General features: G+C 34.6%; 1 protein-coding gene across 1 annotated transcript in view; it reads right to left on the bottom strand.

The window, feature by feature from the left end:
• Positions 1-25,301, bottom strand: part of LOC118203263 (uncharacterized) — a 60,663-nt gene that overhangs the window by 33,045 nt on the left and 2,317 nt on the right. The window contains exons 2-4 of the mRNA XM_085819793.1: positions 24,693-24,934; positions 9,871-10,107; positions 2,379-2,574 (exon numbers count right to left, since the gene is read on the bottom strand). Coding sequence (XP_085675919.1) covers positions 2,379-2,574; positions 9,871-10,107; positions 24,693-24,934 — 675 coding nt within the window. The remainder of the gene's footprint in view (positions 1-2,378; positions 2,575-9,870; positions 10,108-24,692; positions 24,935-25,301) is intronic.

The following is a 25,301-nucleotide window of genomic DNA, read 5'->3' as shown; positions in this document are numbered from 1 at the left end:
CTTCTTCGAAGAAAATTACAATAATGGCACTGTAACATGCTCTGGAATGACCCTCATATATCCTTACATGCTCAACAGTTTCTACTTACCTCAACTTCAGAAGCGACAAGGCCTTGCGTCTAACACTTTTATGCAGGGTGTTGCCCCCTCCACATAATAAACTTTGCGTAAAGAGGTTTCTGTGGCAATATTTTACCGATGAGCTGATTCAAGCAGATAAAGGACACACGTGTTCGGGCTTGCACAATCTACTCAAATATCAATGCAAGAACAAAATTCTGGAATTTTGGATTGTCCTTGTGAAGAAAAATGGATTTACTTCAACAACACTAGCCGAAAAGGGGGTTCATCTGCGTCCGGTGAGCCCGTCATCAGCGTCAGAAAGCGCAGTTTGACTAACAGAAAGATCATACTGTTGCGTGCATACGGGTTCGTAAGATATTTTCGGTTAGGTTTGAAAAAATTCCACGTAGCCGCAACATTATTTCCGTGGTTAGGCGGGATTTCGCTCGGGGCTCTTTTTTCTAGGAATCCTCCCGTTTAAACCAGTGCTACCAGAATCTCGTTTCTCAGAAAAGTCCCGTCTAGCAGAGACTGTAGCTATGTGTGATATATTAAGGTGTACAGCGAGATGCTAGTCCGTGTTGACGTTCCTATCAAGGAAAAACATCGAATTGAGTTCCGGCGCATAAAAGTAATGTTTGATCAAGATAATGCAAGACCACATGCGTCTGCATTCAGCGGGTGGATTCCGTATGGACTCTTTTTGCCACATTCAACCATATAGCCCCTAAATCGCTCCTTCGGAATTCTACCTTTCTTCGCACCTGCAGCTACATCTTGCTGGTGCTGTCTTCTATTCTGCAGAGGACGTCCAAAATGAGGTTGATCTGTATTTGGATTTGCAGCCACCATATTTCTGGGCCGAAGGCTTTGAAAAACTACCGAAACGTGTATTTCGATCTTCATCATGAGACAAAAACCTTTACCGCTAACCATGAAATCGTCCACTAGTGGGCAATATGGACCAGGTTGACAATCCCTGGTATAGTATTTAAAAAATATGCGTATAAAATCTTATTTCTTTCTAAGATGTAAAATTCTTTAAACTTCGCCTTCTCCATCCAGATGCCAAGCTACTGATACAAGCTAAACTGCAAAATAGTCTTTGGCTATGGCCACAACAAACTTACCAAGAATTCATGCAGTAACGTAGCCGATAAATTCTCTCCTATGCCATATGTTGGTTAAATCAGCTAATAAGACGATAAAATTAATAAGCATATAAATAATAAGTAAATATGCAATTTAAGTATTTATATTTACGTACGTGTCACTTTGAACTGTAATTTACACACATTTGCGATATGCTGAATTTTACACCTCTAAAAAAAACTACTGTAATTGACGTAAGTTGTATCCAGTTGTGGGGATTCATTTAATTTATCTAACAGTTAATTTTATTTTGAAGCAACATTTTATTTTAAAACAACTTCTCTAGCCATTGATCCATGCTGAAATTCTCGTTTCCAATGTAAGCATTCTTGCTAGAATGTTAAACAGTTAGCGCACGTGTATGCGGTAGAAAGAAGTAATATTTAAAGGAAGGTTTTGGAAGGTGACTTTAGAGCGTTTCATGCCTTCCTGAATGTCACATTGTTATCTTTGATGTACTAGCGATTAGATTTCTGCGGCGTTGAGTGCTTCTAGCCATTAGACTTGTTTACGCCGACTTTTTATGAATCAGAGTCTGCCTTCGCGTTAAATAACATGTGAAAGGTCGTCAGGCTAATTTTATTCTATTTTATTTATCTTACTTGTTACTTTTTAAGTTAAGCCCAAAATGTTGGCTTCTGTAAGCACGGCACCGTGCTGTATGTGAAATTTATACTGAGTTAATAGAAGGTTCTTTACATCCGTCTCTGGACTTTGTCGTACTTCAGACTTGAAGATAACTCTTCCCTCGTTAGTTTATGTTCGCAAAGCGCACGAAATGCTATGCACTATGGGAAGAAGTTTTTTTTTTTTTTTTTTTTTTTTTTTTTTTTTTTTTTTTTTTTTCTACAGTGAATTAATTCTTACAATTCCGAAAACGCAGGCGCAACTAATAAGCTTATAATCGACCTTTGTAATAACCTGTGAGCTGTCTCTTCAGCAGCTTTTAAGTTTTTACTGACTACTCTACTTCTTTAAATAGCTTGTAATAAGTTTTTCCTATGTAATAAGCCTTTTCTACTTGGAAAGCTTGTCCTGGGAAACACCTGAATAGTGTTAAGCTATGCTTCGTAAATAAAAATCAGTTTTAAAAATTATCTTTGAATAACAGATGAAGGTATCGCTGAATTCTCAAACGTAATATAACTTTAGAATCTGCTTACTTGCTCATAATCAATGATGAACGACATTGGCGTTTCCATCAGCTGTCTTAAGGAGTGGTTTGTTCTGATTGCAGATAAGAAGCTCAAGCAAGTTTTCAGAAGAACGTCAGTCCAAGCATCCAATACCACCTGCTGCTTAACAGTAGATCTCAGGTTCCACAGCATATCATTCATCTTCTCTAGCCATTGATCCATGCTGAAAAACCATAAAATTAAATTTAAGCATTTGTGTGTTATAACTTTTTTTCATAAGAAATTTATTTGACATATGCTTAGCTCTAGTATTATAACCAATGACATGCCCTGATTTAGACAGTCTAGAAATTTAGTCCAGCTCTCTTTGAAACTTCATTTTAATCGTACTAACATGGAAAATACTTAGTCTTCTCTCCTTTTTTTTATGAAGAAAAAGTAAGATTATGAAAAATCCCAGAGGGATTGGATGCCTTAGGCCTGGGTTAGATGGGCTTAGGTGGCAATCAGGCCCTAGCTGACAACTGTTATTTAAAATTCTTTGCATTGTATCTATCTTATCATTCTGTATATTATAATATATCTCATTTGTAAATCATTTTTATAATTTCTCTTAAAAATTATTGTTATTCATTATGCATTCTTAGCTCTTTTGCTTCCACTGAGTTTCGAAACAGAGATGTTTTGGGTTTGTGGAAGAACGTTTTCCAAACTTAATTGCCAAAGCCATGTCTTTCTCTTCGTGAATTTTTGCAAAGAATGTCCTGGGTATTCTAAAAAGTGTTCTAGAGCTCCCTAGGCAAACACTGTTCGCCTGAATCGTCGTCATACAAAACATCGTAGAAAAAAAAGAAAAAAAAAAAAAAAGAAAAGGAGAAAACATACCAATTCTAAAGTATCTTGGTAAAGAATAAAGCGGTGCAAAAAATTTTGTTAGGAAATAAAGTAATACAAATACATCGCAGTTTAAAAATATCATAGTACGAAATATCGTTGTTAAAAAAACATAAAGCACCTGCAATTCATTGCATGATGGTAACATCGCAGACATGCATTTTCTGACTATAAAAAATTTTAATCAGTTTTCATGTAACGATTTTGAATACAAGAAAAAATAAGGAATATTTTTTTATTTACATTTGATATTTTCGAATTAACTAATAAAGGTTTACTGACAAGGAAATTAGTAAAAATTAATACTGCGTGTATAGGTTAAAATAATTTTAAACTTACGTTGCTGATTATTAAAACTGATTATTTAATTAACCCCTTCTATGAGGATGTATTGTTAGTTTTTCATGAAAAAATATTATTACAAAAATGATTAGAAAGAGGAAGAGATATACATTCAAAATAATATAAACATTTATACGTAGCATTAATTTTTACTAATTTCCAGAATTTGAATGCTTAAGTTTCCTCCTTGCTTTATCAAAAACATCTATTATTTAATGCAAAACTATGAAATATGTAACTATATAAAAGCATTCCTTAATTATTGTTGCACTCACTAAAACTAAAAACTAAACTCAGTGGCGTAAACAGCCCTAATGGGCCAAGGCCTGTAGTGCCCTGAAATCTGCTTTCTTGACCGTGGGCCCCGGGGTGCGTAAGCATATGCCCTGAACAAGTGGTCAGCTTGGTCGCAGGACCCCCAGTGTTTAGTCCCCAAGCGAACTTGGTACTCATTTTATCGACCCAAGAAATGGAAATCGAGGGATGAAAGGTTGAGTCGACTTTGCCGAGCCCTGAGTTAGAACTCCGGACGCGTAATGGCAGACCGCACATTCAGTTGATCAATGTTAAACCAATTTCGCATACTGCGCATGCCCAAAAGAGAATTTGGCTCAATTAACGACTTTGACGCAGTTTTAAAAGAAGATAGCTACGGTATGTGGTTGATATTCTGTTATCTGGGCGTAAACAGTTTGGGGGTTTAAAACTTAGGTTAAACCTTTGTTAGGTTGTAAGTTGCTTCATTAATTAGAGTGTAAATATCGATTGTAAACTACGCAAATTTTTGTTTAAGAAGGATTACAAACATTATAAGATATATTAGCTGAATGTTTGTTGATTATACTTCTGAGGAATAAAAGGAAGAGTATTTACCATACAATCAAAAAAAAAAAAAAAAAAAAAAAAAAAAAATCTGAAATGTTTCAGATTTTAAATTACGTCCAAAGGGGCGTTTTTTAACATTTTGTGTGTTACCTTTCTTTATTAAATATCATGTTCCTCGCACTTAAACCATAAGATCCAGTGCAACAGCAATATCGCAAAATAGTTTTAAAACGAGCATATCTTTAGAATTTCCGATACAGAGACTCACGCGCTGGAGATAAAAATGTTTTTTCTGCACAACGTTGCCATTGCTCGCTTGAGTTTGTTAATCAAAAATTCGTCAAAGTTTTAAAAAATAGGAAATCGATCATAAAACAAATTTCAAATTTCAAATTTGGTCTTCCACATGCTCATATTCGTTGGAGGATTACGTTATTCAAAATTCGATGACTCTATGTACCGTTGTTTTATCACAATACGAGAAATATACATACATTTATGCAGATTTTTCATTATTTAATTTCTTCAAATATAATGCAGGACTCTAACATTTTGTGGCAACAGTTTGAAAAGTGAACCGACATTTATGAGTCCGACGCAAAATGCCAAAACGAAACTAATAGTCCTTCGGGATTCAAATCCCTTTTGACTAAAAAAAAGTTCGTATATACTTTAAGAAATTAAGAAATAAATCCAGTTCAATTGAAGTCAAAGAAATTATTATAAATAACTGGTAATAAATGTAATTTTTATGAACAAAATAAGCCAAAATGAAATAAAACAGACGCAAATACATTAACCACAAACAAATTTCCGTAGAATTATAGCTGTAAACGGTCGATAAGACCTACATGACGAACAGGTAGCCTTTGTCGCCAGTATTTCCTCCCACGCCAACGGTAGACCATTGAGCATGCGCAGTAAGAGAAATTCGTTAGCAATGATCAACTCAATGTGCGGTTTGCCATTACGCACTCCGAAACTGTGTGCTGCTGCGCGACGCGCTAGCCACTGCGCCACCGAGCCTCTTGTTGCCCTCACTAATTTTTCAAAAAATTCACCTAAATTTTTTTAAGTCAGGAAACGCATTATCTGCGATGTTTTCATCATGCGATGATTTGTAGTTGCTTTAATTTTTATTACGATATTTTAAAGTTTAGCCCCGCTATATTTTCTACCGTTATGTTTTAAAGTTGCAAGGTTTTTTTTCTCGATTTGACGGTGTCAACACCCTGGGTGCGAGACCCTACCTCTAATCGAATTAAACTGGAAGTTACGAATAAAATTCTGTCAATAACTTACTATATCAATTATTTTAAATAATGATTAAATATTAATAATTTTTAATTGAATTTTGTATACTAAAAATGAGAGTAGGGTAAAACGAAAACTGCTGAGCTGATGCATAATTCATAAGTGCTAATCATCCAGCACCAGTAAGTAGTAACATATTTACACAAAAGATTAATAAATACAAATACAAATGCTACATTAATGTAAATACAACACAAAATTTATAATACATTCAGGGGCAACACATAATACATTACTTTTCCATGACAATGCTGGGGTTTAAAATTGCCATTCGTATTTTCCTGTTGTTCATACTATTATAATTATAGAGAGGCTGTTCGCACATTTTTTAGACGATTTTGGTAAAAGGTAATAAAAAATTGTTTGTTGCAAAAGAAGTAATTGCAATTGTACTATGTTTTTAAAAGTCAAAGTTATCGTCTGAGGCTTAAAAGTTTTGTTTTTATTCAAAATGCCGAATTTAACAAAGCAGTGATTCGAAGGCTACATTTACGCTCTTTCCGAAGAGAAATAGGCATACTCCGTTATCCAAAAACGATGCGAGAGTCATGGTTTTGTGATATCTAAAGCGTCGATAGTTAATCAATAAGAAAGTAAAATCAGTAAGAAAGGAAAAAAACGTCAAATTGGAGCCTCAAGTGGGACAAAAATTCCAAACAAGTATCCAAGGAAAAAACGGACATCTTCGATTATTGCAAAGGTACGTTGTTTAATCTTAAAAGAAAATCCCCCTAGTTAAAGGACAGTTGCAAAATCACTAAAGTGCTCGGTGTGCACTGTAAACAAAATGATAAACGTTGATTTAAATCTTAAGAAAGCGAAAAAACGCAATGTGCATCGTCTTCTTCCAAAGCATATCGCTGAACGCAGGACACGCTGCAGAATTCTATATGAGAAACACTTATCCAAAGGAAAATGGAAAACAATTGTCACAATAGATGAAGCATGGGTGTATTAAATGATTGTAACAAAAAAAAAAGAGCCATTTATTATCATAAAAGGCAAGACAAAATTTAAGTACATGGTTCAAAGAATCGAAAGAAAGTTTTTCTAAGGGATTCATGATTGTTGCTGGTTTTTCTTATAATGGCAAGTTAAAAATAAAGAGAGTGCAAAAAAATGTCAAGATTAACTCCAAATACTATCAGGAACATATTTTATCGCCAATGTTTCTGAATAAAATACCGTCGCTTTACCCACAGTGCCATCCATCTGTGAGACTCCATCAGGACAAAGCTAGCAGTCACACATCAAAATCCACTGTAAATTTCCTAAAGAAATGGAACAAAAAACTGGTATCAAGACCCTTCACTGATATCCCTACTAAATCTCCTGATGTGTCACTTATGGATTTTTGTGCTTTCGGACTTTTCAAAACTGCATTATCCAAACGTTGTCCCAAAACCCTAACAGGACTCTGGAAAGCTGTTCGCGGGGAATGGGATAGAGTATCTCTTCTACCACTTCAAAAGGCATTATTATCCTGGAAATTGCGGTGTCGAAAGATAGTTCAGAATAAGGGATGTCAAATAGAACATTTAAAACACAAGAATTTTATGTAATTTAGTTTCGTGAATACAATATACCTCGTCTAAAAAATGTGTGAACAGCCTCTGTAGTTGTAGATTCTAATTTCAGAGTTTGAGATACTCCTCATTGGAACATAGAATTTTCTGGCCAACAGTTAATTAGAAAGTGCGGAGTTGTACAATATTCAGTTCTTCATGCATAAAATTTTTTCGCACGTACCAGGGTGCGTTGGTAATTAGACGCAAAACAGATTTCTGTGCAATTTGTAACTGTTTTCTGCTTGTTCGACAAGAGTAAACACAGACTGGACAGGCATAACATAGCATGGGACGCAGACTGGATTTATAAATGAGTAATTTGTTAAAGACAGAATGCTGTTTCGAACAGTTAAGAGGTAGAATTCAGCTCTACGTACTCGAAACTTCTGAAAAATAGCATATATGTGCATGGAGACCATGAGGGAATTTGTGAGAATAACTCCAAGTCTCCTTGCTTTCTTTTCTCCTGCGATGTTTTGCATGACGACGATTCAACCGAAAATCCCAAAGTAGTTTTCTCCCCTTGCAATGTTTTCTCCGCGACATTTTCACTTGCTACTAAATAAGGGAAACTAAATATACTTCAGTGGATCGTTGAGCAAAATTTACGTCAAAGAGGAAACAGTGAATTAAACAAGTGTTAGTAAAACTACGATTTAAAACCGACGAGACTTCTGGAAATCTAATTTACATTGATTTCGAGCACATGTATCATTTTGTCTTTTTTCATTGGTTTTACAGACAGAAAGCATATATTTATTCTTCGACTTATCCATTTTATATACAACTGTTTGTTTTTAGCTCAAAGGGGCAGTTTGCCCAGAAGGTCTATTAATTTCGTTTTGGCATTTTGCGTTGAATCATTATAAACGGCGTATCACTTTTCAAATTGTTTCCATCAAATATTATCGCCCTGTGTTATACAAGGTGTGTTCGAAAAGTTCGGTGATTGGTCTCATAATTAAAAAACCGCGCCGGTTAGGAGCTTGCACTCACGCAGACGCAGTGAGAGAAATGTCATCTAGAGCCATCTACCGGCCATTTTACGACAGATAAGAGGAAGCGCACGCTATGGGCAGTTTAACACAGTCAGTGTGACATATAGCAACGCATAAACATAAAGTTTTGCTTCAAGTTAGACAAAACGGCGAAGGAGACACATGACATGTTAGTGAAAGTTTACGGTCAGAAAGCAGTGAGTAAAAAGTGTGTTTATGAGTTGTTTAAACGTTTTACAGACGGAAACCAGGTTCCAGTTTTGGATGACCCTCCATATTCTCCAGATCTGGCTCCCGCAAACTTTTTCCTATTTCCCCTGTTCTCCTGTTCCTGTTTCCTCAAAGGAGTTCTGAAAGGCCAACACTTTTCCGACATTACTGAGATCCAACAACATGTGACAACGGTGCTTCGAGCCATACCGAAAGAAGCGTTTGCAGACAGTTTCCAACAATTGTACACCCGATTGTCAAAAGTGTATTATTGCGAATGGCGAATACTTTAAAGGCCAGTAAAGCTATTTTGCTTGTTTCTCTTGTTTCCTTTTTTTTTTTTTTTTTTTTTTTTATGGTAAAATTCACCGAACTTTTCGAACACACCTTGCATTTAAAGAAAGTAAATGATAAAGAATCTGCATGTATGTATGTATGTTTCTTGTACTGTGAAAAAACAACCTAGAGACATCAAATTTTGAATAACGTAGTCCTCCACACGTATATGAGCATCTGGAAGCCCGAATTTGGAATTTGTTTTATCATTTATTTCATACTTTGTAAAATTTTAACAAATTTTTGATTAAGAAACTTAAAGATTTCAAACGAGCAGTGGCAGTACTGTAAGGAAAAAATGACATTTTTATCTTCAGCGCGTGAGACTGTGCATCGGAAATTCTAAAAATATGCTCTTTTTAAATTATTTTGTGGTATGGCTGTTGAATTGAATTTCATGGTTTAAGTGCGAAGAACATGTATTCAATAAATAATGGTAACACACAAAACGTTAACAAACGCCAGATTGGGCGTAATATAAAATCTGAAAGCTTTCAGAACAGTATTTTTAATTTTGTTTCAGTAATGATTGCCTTGCAGTTACTTTTCCTTTTTCCTTCGACCCAAATGATTCCTAATAGTCATTGTAATGAAGTTTTAAAGAACTTTCGCCATTTTTGAACGAACAGCAAACTTTATTAGTCAAAACATACAGAATAACTGGGAAAACATTTTTAAGCGCGCGCATCGTCTGCGGATATTCTTTTAAATCATATTAAATCATCTGCGGTAATTTACATTTCTTAATGGAATTATGTTGGTAGCGTAGCAACGCAAATACGTTACACCATACAGCAGCAAATCCTAAAGCCGTGTTAGTCAATAGAAAATAAAATTGATTAAAGCTACTGATATCTATATTTCATTTTCACATTCATCTATTCCTAAAGCTTTATCTGCTTGTGTTAGAAAAATGCAATATTTGGAAGATTTTGATCTTTCATTTTTGATAGTATCCTTGCCAGTACATCATCATATAACCATTGATAGTATTTGACTTTTATTACTCTGGTAATAAGAAGATGATCTGACCTGTCACTTTCAATTTGCTGCTTATGAATCCCAGCTTCGTTTCGCTCATTTGTATTATTCATAGACATGAAGGAAATTTTGTTGAGTATTTTCGAGTTGCCAGTGTTTGATTCTGAAGGAGAATGAAAGGTATTGCAGGATTGTTGGCTATTTATTACGCTACATATGACCGGTCCGTATTCATCCAAGTTTTGGTTGTCAAGAATTGAATACATTGATTCCACATCTAAATCGTACCTATAAAGAACACAAAAATAGAAATGCAGCATTCCGTTATGCGATGTAAATTTCATTTGAATGGTTATACGTTTACATTTTACCATAAAAGTGACTATATTCAGTAATTTAAACATTAAATAAATTTCAAAAAGCAGAGTTTGTTTTAAATACTAATTGCTATAAACTATATAACAGTCATTTAGTTTCTTACATAAATTATCTTTAACTTAAGAAAGATATTCCACGCTTCACTTTGGTGCTAGAAATGTTCGACCTTAACAATGAAACTAAATAATAAGACACACATATCTAGCGCGTCTATCTTAATTGTAGTTGTAGACAATATGAAAAATACTTGCATTATTTAAATACTGTATCTGATTTTTACTTCCTTGTACGAAGTAAAAAGGAAGTATTGTAATCGCGAAAAGTTTCAGGCAGCATATTTCAACGAAAATATCCATTTTGACCGCTATCGAATGCAATTTAACGATGGTTTTGTGTGATATCTGTACGTAAGGACAGAATAAAATACTCTTTTCCTTCAAAAAAATTATAAAACTGCTTTAAAATTAATTCTGAAGAGAATTTTTCGTGGCGTCTGTACGAACGTATGTACATACGTGCGTAATCTCGCATAACTCAAGAACGAGTAGCCTCAGAACGTTGAAATTTTGTATATAGGACTACTATAACATGTAGATGTGTACCTCGTATTTTGGTTGCAATCGGCCGCACCAAACGTATATAAATATATTTATATATATATCCACTCTGTTACCCGGCTCAGTGATCTCAGTTTCTTAAATCTTATATGTTTGTAAATTGTACATTCTGTGCTTTAAAAATGATTGAATTATGTTGTTCTTATCTTCCGGTTAAGGTTTTTATGCCTTTAGTAAATCTCTATGCAATATTTTTAGAATTATCAACAGTTTTAAAGTTGCTTAAGTGTCGCTAAGCCTAATACTTCTCTTGATGGCGGCCATTGATGTTTACATTTGAAACAGGAGACTAGTGGATTTGTTGCCAATCTAGAGAAACTTAGCTTCGCAACAACAAAGATAACGCATTCATTTATTATTACCAATTAAATCATGATTAATTCTTTCTGGAATTTTTTCGAGGAAATAAGTGTTTAAGATTTACTTTGTAATTTTTAATAGAGATATTTTGAGTTTTTATGTATTTTTGACTTCTCGCGAAGTGAGAACTGAATTAATTAAATGAGAAATACTCAATCGTCTGTGAAAAACTGTTTCTTTTTTATTTTGTTTGCTTAATTTCTTTTATACATCATTGTAGCTTTATTATAGTATTTGAATAGAACATGTCGCAACGATCAGATAATTCTATTCTTTAAATGATATAAATTTTGTGCATTATGAATTATAATATGAACGAAATATATAAGTTAACTGTTATATAATTATTAATACTGTTAAGTGAATCTAGCGCCAGACTGTAGCTATGGTAAACAAATACTAGAGTGAATTTTAAAGACTGCATTTATTCTATTGTGGTTTATGCGCTGTCGGCGAAGTAGATTTAAATCAATCCAATAAGTTTAAATGAAATGCAAGAAAAAATGCTTATAATTTAATATTCCGTACAAGGATGTCATGTGGTGTACACATCAGATTTTTTAAAAAAAGATTCAGTACTAAATTTCCAAAATAAAAGGTATCTTTTAAAATTACATTAGATAAAATTTTTGTAATTTTCTAAACCCAAAATATTCACCTTCTTCTGAAAAAAAAAAGATGATCTTCTGAGAAAATTTAAAAAAAAAATCTCTAAGCTCATGTTCACCTCTATAATTTCATAATCAAAATTCATTGGAATATTTCATAGGAGTGGAGAGGTAAATTTTGAATTTTACGGTCAGCTAACTCCGAGATAAGTCAAATGAATTTCTTGTGAACACTGGTGAGGGGATACCCATAATGTTTACAGTTCGACAGAGTTCAAAATATCATCATCTACGTAAAGAATACTCTTTCCCTAATTATGTTGTAAGATTCCAACCTGGGTACCTTTAAGTTAAAGTTGAGGAACTTTAAGAACTGATAAGCAAATAATCGCTTGAGTTCGTGAGACAGAGAGCAAAACGTGAAAAGAGTTAAATACCCTTTATTATTCCAAATAAAGTTCACAGAATACTCCTTCTTGGAGTTTTACAATAAGGGCTTGAACTCAGGAAACTAAGAAATTAAACTAATCTAACTAAAAAGATATAGCCGAAGCTATCAAGATTCTAACAGAGCTGGCCGCTTAACGCTAATTAACGACGAAGCTAAGCTATCAAGGGCCTAAAGTACGGCCGAGCGTAATGATAGCTTAAGAGAGAGAGAGAGTAGCCTGCAAAGGTGAACGCGCGCTAGTCAGAATCTCTAGCTCTCTAACGAAGTCAGTAGAACTTCACAGTTAAATACTTTTCCTCATTGGCATTCAAACGCGATTCTAAAAATACGCTCTGTCCGGCAGTTGTAAGCTGAAATTCAGGAAGATAGGAAAGTAACTTTTAGCTAAAAATTAACTGTTATAAAAATTAACATAAACCTTACAATGTAACGGGAGTATGTATGTGCTTTTTCCTTCCACTGATTGCTTATTAAAATTTACTGTTATTTTTACTTCTTTGTAAAAAGTAAGTAAAAAGGAAGTATTATAATCGCGAAAAGTTTCAGGCATCGTATTGCAACGCAAATATCCATTTTCACCGCTATCGAATGCAATTTAACGATGTTTTTGCATGACATCTGTACGTAAGAACAGAATAAAGGGCTCTTCTCCCCACAAAAAATTGTAAAACTAATTGAAAATGAATTCTAAAGATAATTTTTCCTGGCGTCTGTACGTACGTATTTCGCATAACTCAAAAACAACTAGCCTCAGAACGTTGAAATTTTGCATATAGGACTGCTATAACAGGTAGATGTGCACCTCGCATTTTGGTTGCAATCGGCCGCACCGAAAGTATATAAATATATGTATATATATAACCACTCTGTTACTCGGCTCAGTGATCTCAGTTTCTTTATTTTTATATGTTTGTAAATTGTGCATTTTTTTATTTAAAAATGATTGAATTATGTTTTTCTTATCTTCCGCTTAAGGTTTTTTGGCCTTTATTGAATCTGCACGCAATATTTTTAGAATTATCAACAATTTAAAAGTTGTTTAAGTGCCGCTAAGCCTAATAATTTTTTCCATGGCGGCCGTTGCGTGTTTACATTTAAAACAGCAGAATAGTAGATTTGTTGCCAATCTAGAGAAAGTAAGCTTCGCAATAACAAAGATAGCGCCTTCTTTTATTATTGCGAATTAAATCATGCTTAATCCATTCCGGAATTTATTCGAGGAAATAAGTGTTTAAGATTTACTTTATAATTTTCAGTACAGACATCTTGAGTTTGAATGTATTTTTTCCTTGTCGCGAAGTGAGAACTGAATTAATTTAATGAGAAATACTGAATCGTCTGTGAAAAACTATTTCTTTTTTGGTTTGTTTTCTTAATTTCTTTTATATATCGCTTTATATTTATTATAGTATTAAATAGAACATGTGGCAACGATTAGATAATTCTTTAAATGATATAAATTTCGTGCATTCTGAGTTAAAAAATGAATGAAATGTGACGCTGTTAAGTGAACCTAGGGCCAGAGTGTCGCTATGGTAAACAAATACAGTGAATTTTAAAGAGTGCATTTATTCTATTGTGGTTTATGCTCTATCGACGAAGTAGATTTAATTCAATCCAATAAGTTTAAATGAAATGCAAGAAAAAATGGGTATAATTTAATATTCTGTACAAGGAAGTCATGTGGTGCACACATCAGATTTTTTTATTTTGTAATTGCTGCCAATTTAAACTTACGATGAATATTTATTTGGTTGAATTTACAAGAATTTCTATAAATTCAGAATCGTGGGTAATGACATAGGAAAATTGCCCTTGTAGATTTTAGAATGCATCAAAATCTGTATTCGCCCTGATCGGTACGGCGATTAGCATTGCTGATTGTTGTATTTTTGTGTCCAAGTTCGAATCCAGCCAATGATTTGATGTCTGTACGTGTATAGTGTCTTTGCGGAATAAGGGCACTTAAAACACATGGCGAGCAGAAAGTTCCCACGGGTGATTCAATGATAGAGGAAGAGGCAAAAGAGATTCTCAGACATGTCCTGTAGATAGTTCTTGGCGTACTATCTCCTATTAAGTGCCGAGGGTGTATGACAACAACAGACGCAATTCTGCCCTCTCCGTCACAATAACAATCGTGGGATAGTTCTGATGTTATTGTCAGACAAGTGAGAAAAGTGATAATAAAATTTGCAATCCCCACTTCAGTCCATGCAGAGGGTGCTATCTCTTGCTGTCAATGAATAAATCCCGTTATATGAGGGAAAAGAGGTGATCCACCATTTTTATACCATGTACAACTGTAGTTATCCGTTGGTTAATTGATTTAGTCAAAGCACGGAAAGATGATCTGCCTACTGAAAGAGGTGCCTTCGTGGAAGAGTTTGGGACGAAAAATGGCTCATATTTACGTTATACAGTAGCGAAAGTTTCAAAAACGCCATTCAGCCAATCCGTTCGCTGGGATGTGAACCGCGGTCGAATTATTACTATTAACCGGTCTTAGTGAATTCACTTCTGATAGACTAATTATTGTAAAGAACAAGAGGAATTTAGGAGTGGAAAATAATATGCTGTAAGCAATTAAACCTGTAAGATCGTTCTCTGCTATTCCACATAAACTAAATTAGATCCTGCAATGAACTTGGCGAATTCTCGTATATGCGTGAATAAATTACCAGCACAAAAAGAAGGGTGAAAAGTAACTCTTTAATTAATTCAAATAATTAACATGTAGGGTTTATATTTATTTTAACTAACATTTATTTTAAGTTTAAGCTATCTTTCCTGTCAAGCCTTTAACTTTCCCATAGAATTGCCAATGCCGGAGTATGTAAATCGTAGTAGAACGCGCAGAGTATTCAAATTTCAGCAGAAGTAAATTGAGTTAAATAGAAGGGAAACGAGATTGTAAGTGTGCTTCTTGAATCACGAGCGTGAAGGTTGCTAGGTAGAAATTTAAGAACCGCGCGTTTCGGCCTGTGTGCCTATTTCGGCAGTTCGTTGAATATTTCAACTTCTTAATCAGTAAGTTTGCTGAATCTCAGCTGTATCTGCTCAGAACGCGGTTAAGTTAGTTACGATTATAGAGCCTCGTAGGTAGTGACCTCGTTATTTATTCATCCTGTCATTTATTTTTAGTTGCATTTTTCTATTTTGTTACACCGCCGTGTCGGCGTAGTTTGTGAGCGTCAAGTGAACGCAACTGTGATTTCTAAAGTGAAATAAAAAAGGAATTAAACCCTTCTTACGAGTTTGTATAATTTGCAGTTTATAGCAGTCACTACTACTGTTGCTGACCAGTTGGGGCCACGCGACATCATAAACAGAAAAAAACGATCTTTGTGCTTTACAATGGCACCGTCAACTTGCAGTAAAATTAAAACGTAGAATAATTCAGTCAAAATCTAAAATAAAGCAGTGCTGGATTAACACTTTAAAATATGCCTAGCGAAAACACGCCCTGAATACACTCAGAGATTCACCCATTTAAATACGCACTTCACTTAACTTTAAATTTACAACCTGGCGAGAAAATGTGAGGGGAAGTTGAGAAGTTCAGTAAAGCTATCAAACTTAAAATAAATTTGTTATGCAAAATAAGAAAAATTCTACATTCCCTTGTCTTCAAACTGCGGATTTTATACGCTGACCACTCTTCCATAGATAGGAGTTTAGATTTTTTAAATGAAACCCGCAACTTTTGAATCTCGTTTTTGTCTATTAAGATGATTACCCTTTTTTTCTCAGTCTTTTGTTTAGCATAAATCAATTTCTTAAGTTATTCAATGATTTCAAATCTGGAGAGTGAAAAATTCTTTGTCTGTAAAATTTCAGAATAAAATGGAATTATTCACGAGAAAAACTATACAGTAAGGTCAGATCTATCAGATCTATTACCGTTTGCTTTTGGTTGATTGATTTTTTTTTTCTTTCTTTCATTTTTATTAGATCAAATGGTCGTTATAGCCCAGAGTGGCTATTAGTCTCGAAACAGCATTTTGCGTCGAATAGCTATAAACGGCTGTATCACTTATAAGGTATTTCTCTCGCCTTCTTGGCATGCCTTCGTGGTGTGGTGCTCAGCACGCTCGACGTGTATGCGAGAGATCCGTGGTTCGAGTCCCGGCGAGGGCTTTGCTCATTTTTTATCTTTCCTGCTTCCCAAAAAAACCTAATATCTCTACACACTTTTCAGATTGTTGCCACCAAATACTATTACCGCTCTGTCTTGTAATTGAAGAAACTAAATAATGAAGAATCTGCATGATTGTATGTACGTTTCTCACATTGTGAAAAGACATCTGTACCTAAAGTCATCAAAATTTGAAACTAAGGAATTTTTTAATTAAAAAAATCTGATGTGTACACCACATGACTTCCTTCTACGGAATATTAAATTATACGCGTTTTTTCTTGCATTTTATTTAAACTTATTAGATTGAATTAAACCTACTTCGCCGACAGCGCATAAACCACAATAGAATAAATGCATTCTTTAAAATTCACTTTGTTTACCATAGCGACACTCTGGCGCTAGGTTTACTTAACAGTATTATATTTCGTTCATATTATAACTCAGAATGCACAAAATGTATATCATTTAAAGAATTATCTAATCGTTGCCACGTGTTCTATTCAAATACTATAATAAAGCTAGAACTATGTATAAAAGAAATTAAGCAAACAAAACAAAACAGAAACAGTTTCTCACAGACGATTGAGTATTTCTCATTTAATTAATTCAGTTCTCACTTCGCGAGAAGGCAAAAATACATAAAAACTCAAAATATCTATATTAAAAATAACGAAGTAAATCTCAAACGCTTATTTCCTCGAAAAAATTCCAGAAAGAATTAAGCATGATTTAATTGGCAATGATAAATGAATGCGTTATCTTTGTTGTTGCGAAGCTAAGTTTCTCTAGATTGGCAACAAATCCACTAGTATCTGTTTCAAATGGAAACATCAATGGCCGCCATTAAAAACAGGCTTAGCGGCAATTAAACAACTTTAAAATTGCTGATAATTCTAAAAATATTGCACACAGATTTATTAAAGGCATAAAATCCTTGATCGAAGATAAAAACAACATAATTCAATCATTTTTGAGGCAAAAAATGTACAATTTACAAACATATAAGAGTAAAGAAACTGAGATTACTGAGCCGGGTAATAGAGTGTATATATATATAAATATATTTATATACGTTTGGTGCGGCCGATTGCAACCAAAATACGAGCTGCACATCTACATTTTATAGCAGTCCTATATACAAAATTTCAACGTCCTGAGGCTACTCGTTTTTGAGTTATGCGAGATACGTACATACGTTCGTACAGACGCCACGAAAAATTCTCTTCAGAATTAATTATAAAGCAGTTTTACAATTTTTTTTTTGAAGGAAACGAGTCTTTTATTCTGTCCTTACGTACAGATATGACGCAAAAACATCGTTTAATTTCATTCGATAGCGGTTAAAATGGATATTTTCGTTGAAATATGCTGCCTGAAACTTTTCGCGATTACAATACTTCCTTTTTACTTTGTACAAAGAAGTAAAAATATGTTGTTTCTAAATATTTTTAGCCCAATGTGGCGCTGGCCCTAACGCTCTCGAAAATTTTACGTGTCTGTAAATGAAGCAAACGTCCGTTTGGGAGTAATATAAAATCAGAAAGCTCTCAGATTTTACTTTTTTAAAATTAAAAAAAATTAATTTTAATTTTTACAAACGAGCGAGGATGTTCTTATATTACACACATCTTGTACTGGTAACGCAATTTCCCACAAGTGTTGCGGAAATAATATCTTTATTTAGTAACTAATTGCTTGAACTAAAGAATAGATTATATTACAAGTTTTATGCTTCCTCATAATTCGAAGCTTTTCCTTCAGATTTCCGTTTTTCCTTTCAAATGACGTTTTCATTACTTTGCTGACATTTTCCAATGTAAGTTTCCAATTTCTCCCATTCTTATTATCCCAAGCTACTATCAAGATAAATGAAGCAAATTCCAAATTTTTTTCCTTAATATATCCTTGACCTTATGACTCATCTCAGCAGGTTTCTGGTGATCAACTGCTATTTGTCTGAGGGAACTTTCATTTCCTTGAACTTGCGACAGTCAGTGAAAGAAAGACTACTTAGTCATCATGCCTGCTTTTAATAACAATCATGTTCCTTTAGTTCATTAACGAAGAGGAAAAAAATGCCTAATGTCGCTTGTATAAAGCAGAAAAGACGTTCAGTAGAAAGGACGTTTCTAATGTTAGGAAAAGAAAAACGAAATCACAATTCGGCGATCACAAATCCGCTGTAGGTAATATTAGTTATATTACAATTTGGCAACTATGAAATATTTTGTCACCTAGGAAATAGTGCGAGTATTTTGGCACCTAGGACTTAACTATATTTTGGCACCTATGAAAGGTTACCAAATAATAAATAACCAACTGAAGTACCCGGCATTCCCAAGGCTTTACGCAGAAAGAAGAGGCATTATTTAGGGCAGCGCTGTCCAACTTATCATAGCCCGCGGGCCACATTTTCTTCACTAAATATTTCGGGGGCCAAGAAGGTTGATAAATAAAAAGTCAGTTTTATGTTAATTAAAAATAATTTATTTATGCTGTAGGGTTTACATTTATTTTAACTAACTTTTATTTTAAGTTTAAGCTATTTTTCCTGTCAAGCCTTTACTTTCCTCTAGAATTGCCAATGCCAGAGTATGTAAATCGTAGTAGAACAAGCAGAGTATTCAAATTTTAGCAGAAGTAAATTGAGTTTAAATAGAAGGGAAACGAGATTATAAGTTGTAAGGATCTTAAGTTTTACTAACATTTATTTTATTTTAAATCTTTACTATCACTTCTTATTTTCTACTTCCGGCCAGAATTAAAAGCTTTAAATTATTTATGCAAATTTGTCTTGCGAACGCCAAGTACTTAAGTTGTGGCTTTTTGCCAAGCAAGAGAGAGAGGAAGGAGTTAGTAGAAGCAGGCCGCTTCCCTTAGCAGTTTTACTCGGTTGCTGGTTGCCTTCAAGGCCAGAGGTTTAATCCTCTTGATAATTTTAAACGTATCGTAGTGTTAACAGTTCTCTGTACTACATACGGCCTTTCTGTTAATATACGGCCAATCTTCAAGTAGCCACTTGTTTATTAATCCAAAGTTAGTTTAGTTAGAATTTAGTTAATATTTTTATATTCTTACGTTCAGACCACAAGTGGTTGGTCTCTGTATTCCGAAGTCCGGAAATCTTTGTAAAGAGAGAAAAATAAAGGGTTTCGTATACCCTTCCTGTGCATCTTGTCTACTTCCCACATTTATTGAACATAGCTTTAGTAAGCTCCCTGTTCCGAGTCAGGTCATTGAATGCTCCCCAAGCAAGTAAGGAGAAACACTGAACCTGATAAAGTGTGCTTCTTGAATCCCGAGCGTGAAGGTTGTTGGGTAGAAATTTAAGAACTACGCGTTTCGGCCTGTGTGCCTATCAGGACTTGTGTTCCTCTTTACTTGCTTTGGAAACATGAACTGTCCTGACTCGGAACAGGGAGCTTACTCAAGCTATGTTCAATAAATTGTGAAGTAGACAATACACACAGGAAGGGTATACGAAACCCTTTATTTTTCTATCTTTATAGAGATTTCCGGAACTTCGGAATACAGAGACCAACCACTTGTGATCTGAACGTAAGAATATAAAACTACTAACTAAAACTTTAACTAAACTTTGGATTAATATACAAGTGCCTAACTTTAAGATTGGCCGTTATTTAACAAAATCCGTATGTAGTACAGAGAGCTGCTAAAACTACGATACGTTTGAAATTATCAAGAGGACTAAACCTCTGGCCTTGAAGGCAACCAGCAACCGAGTAAAACTACTATGGCAAGCGGCCTGCTTCTAATAACTCCTTCCTCTCTCTTGCTTGGCAAAAAGCCACAACTTAAGTACTTGGCGTTAGCAAGACAAATTTGCATAAATAAGTTAAAGCTTTTTAATTCTGGCCGGAAGTAGAAAATAAGAAGTGATAGTAAAGATTTAAAATAAAATAAACGTTAGTAAAACTTAGGATCCTTACATGCCTATTTCGGCAATTCGTTGAATCTTTCAACTTCTTAATCAGAAAGTTTGCTGAATCTCAGCTGTATCTCAGAACGCGGTTAAGTTAGTTACGATTATAGAGCCTCGTAGATAGTGATTTTCGTTATTTATTCATTCTGTCATTTATTTTTAGTTGAATTTTTCTATTTTGTTACACCGCCGGGTCGGCGTAGTTTGTGAGCGTCAAGTGAACGCAACTGTGATTTCTAAAGTGAAATAAAAAGGGATTTAAACCCTTCTTACGAGTTTGTATAATTTGCAGTTTATAGCAGTCACTACTACTGTTGCTGACTAGTTGGGGCCACGCAACATCATAATACTATAAAGAAAACTTTAAAATATTCGTAACATATTAATGAGAACATTGTGGCCATAATTGTTTAGCAACAATATCTTTTATGTCCACATCAATATTTACTGTGGCAAGTCTAATTAATATCTTCAAGACTGGAATCTTTCAAACTGTTTCTATATTTTGACTTTATATATTTCATATAATGCACGCTCGCAGATATATGTACTTCCGAACATTGATAAAATTTGAAGTCCAAAATCTCTCAATTTTGGATATTTCTCTTTATCTAAAAATTTGAATATTTCTATTCCAGTTACTCCACGAGATATAAAAAATGGGTCAGCCTGCAGGTCGCATAATTCTATTTGATATTTAAGATCAACGGAGTTGATATCAATATTAATTGGATCACAAAATAAATCAATAGACGGATTAATATCATCAAATTGAGAAAATCTTTCATTGAAATCTGTAATTAGCACATCCAGTTTTGGTAGAAATGTTTTAAAATTAGCTTCTATATCACATTCCTTCATTTCTTCATAGATCTCTTTGCAAGATTCAAAATGAAATAAATTATTTTGCTCCAAATTAAACCTTAACAATTTAAATTTGTTTCTAAATCGAGTAACATATTTATAAAGGGAACACACATTTTGATCTTATCCTTGCAAGGATTTATTCAAAATATTTAAATAATTTGTAATTCTAAATCATGTTTTTGCTGTTCCGTGTAATGATTGTAATTTTAAAAGTTCTTCTGAATAATTATAATTTTCATTTACAGTTCTTATAAAGATAAGCATTTAACTTGTATCGGAAATGTCTGTGCTTTCATCCAATACTACCGAAAAATAGCAGCAACTATCGATTAGGTTTTCTAATTTATTAGTGACATGCATCCTAATCTCGTTTACACGTCGGCTTACAGTCTGGTAAGAAAGTGATACTGTTTGAAATTTTCTTACCATTTCGTTGTCGTTAAATGCTTGAGCCATTTTTATGGCACACTTTTTAATAGTGATGAGTCGGTACTACCGAACCGGGTATTTTGTAACGGGTACTTAGTTGTAACGGGTACTAAAAATCGGTACATCCAAGTACTCGTTACTTCAGTACCGAAATCGGTACTTTTCGGTATTCGTTACTCTGTACCGAAACGGGTACTTTTCGGTATTCGTTACTTCTGTACCGAAACAGGCACTTTTCGGTATTCGTTTCTTTGTAACGAAAATATGCGTCTCTTCTCGGTAATCGTTACTGGAGGATCGATGAGGGTTCAGCTCACTTCGGTTTTGGTACGAGGACAGTAGTATCTGGTTGTATTTGCGAAATGGCGATATGCGCTCCTTGTGTCCATGAATGGTCTGCTCCTCAGACACTTCCGTAGTTGACATGTTTTCTGATATTCAAAATCTTACTCCGTACAGATAAAATCAAACACGTAGTGACGTGGCAGAGTTCCTTCAGTGCGCAAAATCGTTAGCTGCGTATTTCGGTACTCCAAATCGTTACTAGGGCACTTCGGTACTCCAAATCGTTACTAGGGTACTTTGGCACTCCAAATCATTACTAGGGTACTTCGGTACTCCAAATCGTTACTAGGGTACTCCGATTCAGCAGACCGCTACTAGGATACTCCGGTACAGCAAACCGTTACTAGGGTACTACGGTACAGCAAACCGTTACTCCGGTATTTCGTTACTTCGGTACTCCAAATCGTTACTTGGGTACTCGGTACTTGAAATCGGTTTTCGGTACTTTTCAAAGTAACGGTTGCTTGAGTAACGGGTATTTTGTACCGGGTACTTGTCTGTACCCGTTACTCTCGTACCGGGTACAAGAATGTACCGAAGTTGCCCATCACTACTTTTTAATGAATTCTCCATTCAAAAATGCCTTCTTTGCCTTTACTGTTTCTAAACAAACTTCAAACGATGCAGCTACAGATGCTTCTTGAAATTTTGGTTCTTGATTTAAATAAATCGTTTGATGATCCAGCTTCTTTTTCATTTTTTTCAGTAGTTGCATTTTCATGTCTCGCGTGTACGAACGATACATTTTTTCATGCATTGAAAGATAATGGCGCTTCAAGTTATATTCTTTACACACAGCTATGATTTGTAAACATTCCAAACACTGTCGTTTACCATTCTTGTTCACAATAAATAAAAAATCTGTCTCCCAGCAATCTTGAAATTCTCGATTTTCGAGGTCTATTTTTCTTTTATTAGCAGCACTCATATTCAATAATTATTTTAATTAATAAATAAATATGAAATTAAGTAAATAATATTATAACGCAGTCACCCCTCAACAAATTCTAGACAAGACTGCACTCGCACAATTGCATGATCAACCAAATAGCGCAGGGTAGTGTGCGCATCACGTGCGCCAACCATAGATAAACAACAACCAACCACAAATATAATACGTGGCGCCAACGTTGAACCAACCATCATCAGACGTTAAACAGATTGCTGCTGTATTCAGCCAGGTTGGGTGAAGTTACACAAACTAAATAGTACCTACTTTAAATTCAAATTAGATTTAAATTTTCACATAGTAAAATAATTTTAATATTAATAATAATAATTTAGTAACATAAATTTATTCATGGTAAAATGTAATCGCGGGCCGTAAAAATAATTTGGCGGGCCGCCAGTTGGACAGCCCTGATTTAGGGGAATGTGGGTAGTTTTTCGAAACTTATCTCAAGTAGGCAGTGTTTTTCCTTGTAATTTTGGTTCAAGCTTCAAAAGTTTACCAGGCTCGATTAAAACTGTAGGAACAGCGTAGAACAAAGCCGCGCTATTGTAACGGTTTTCTAATATTATACATTTAATTGAAGTACAGTAGAAGTCCATTAGTCCGGCATCCAACAGTCCGGAATGCCCGATAGTCCGGCATCGCTCCGGAAAATTGTAAAAATTTTGGTTTTCTCCAAAAGTGTGTCTTTAAAGCAAATAAAACCGCTCGAGAGCTATTCGGAAGTTTTCGGGGTAGTTCGAGATCATCCGGAAGCGCTCGGTATTGTTCGGAAACAATTAGCGGCCTGCTAGTCTCAGCTGTCACAACAAATTCAGGTGCAGTGTAGCTCCGTTAATCAATCACAAAGCGTCTTCGCCATTTTTTTGTGCGTTGTTGTTTTGTGTCCTTTCACATCGCAGTAAACGTAACTTTTGAAACTGTTTATAAAAAAAGTGATTTTCGTTCTAACTGTACAGTGACCATGTTTTCAAAACCTAAGCCTTCGAGTTCAAAAGGAGAGAAACGAAAACACGTAACACTGACTCTCAATCAGAAACTAGAAATCATCAAACGGCTAGAAAAAGGCGAGAATAGAAATGTTTTAATGAATGAGTTTAATACTGGCTCATCAACTATTTATGACATTAAAAAACAAAAAGATGAACTAATGAAATTTGCTTCTCAATCGGTAACAACTGAAAAATTGGCTTCTAGACAAACATTAAAAAAACCAAAACTGGAACAGCTAGATAGTGTATTGTTCAAATGGTTTAGTGCAGTACGTTCTGAAGGAAAGCCGGTAACAGGGCCAATGATTGTTGAAAAGGCAAAGAAATTCGGCCAAGATTTAGGAGTTGCTGAAAGTGAATGTAATTATTCTGATGGTTGGCTCAGAAACTTTAAGTTTCGGCATGGAATTCGAAGACTTGATGTAACTGGAGAAACCCTTTCAGCAAACCAAAACTCTGCAGAAAAATACAAATAAACTTTGTTGTATGTATTTGCATACTGTATTTTTAGTTTAATTATTAACCTATTTGTTCTTATAATTACCGCCCGATAGACCGGAATTTTCGGTAGTCCGGCACCGAGCAGGTCCCGAACGTGCCGGATTATCGGACTTCTACTGTATTCATTATTTAAATCATATGAATGAATTCATACATTTAAATGTTGATCAGTAGTCTGGAAAAAATTAGATTCAACGGGACCAGAGAAAGATGTCTTTTGAGTTGAAATTTTACTGATTCTGTTAAGTATTATAGACATGGTGGATAAAATATTAATTAGAAAACTCACTTGTAATCACCATACTTGGCTAACTTGCTAGACGGAATGACTCCTGTAACTCCGCCAATGATTTGAGATATTGTCGTAGTACCTTCAGCCATCCACGTGCGATGATGAAAAACCCATTCTGAGGCAGCTGTCAAATGCAGAGAATTTTCTTCAGAGGACCCGATCCAGGCAGGATTACTCCATGAAGCCAGTTTACAAAAAGCAGCTCTTCGAAGTTCAAACAAACTGTGGTCTAAATTTGTCTGATTGTTTTCATGAAAAGATGGGGCAGTTTTCGGTGGTAAATTGGCGGGAAAGGAAGTGAAAGAGATTTTATTCTATAAATATAATTCTAGTAAATATGTAAGTTTAGATTCATTCTCAATATAACTTATTTGATGAGGATAACTTATGAACTATAAACAAAAATAAACATTTTTAATTAACTAAACATACATGTAAATAATTAGTTAATCAAGAAAGCTTCAAAAACATGTTTCGGTACTTTTCCGTTTCGCCGGCGCAAATCTCGCCAAGCAGACTTACAGCATACAGTATACACATAAAATATTCTTAGAACTAAAATTTTTTATTTTGAAGGCATAAACATATTAATACGACTTAAAATTT

Source organism: Stegodyphus dumicola, chromosome 7 (assembly GCF_044657685.1).
Source record: "Stegodyphus dumicola isolate Sdum_Otavi_A_Nest chromosome 7, ASM4465768v1".
Lineage (NCBI taxonomy): Eukaryota > Metazoa > Arthropoda > Arachnida > Araneae > Eresidae > Stegodyphus > Stegodyphus dumicola.
The sequence above is the reverse complement of the archived record's forward strand: the minus strand, read 5'-3'. Positions and strand labels throughout refer to the sequence as shown.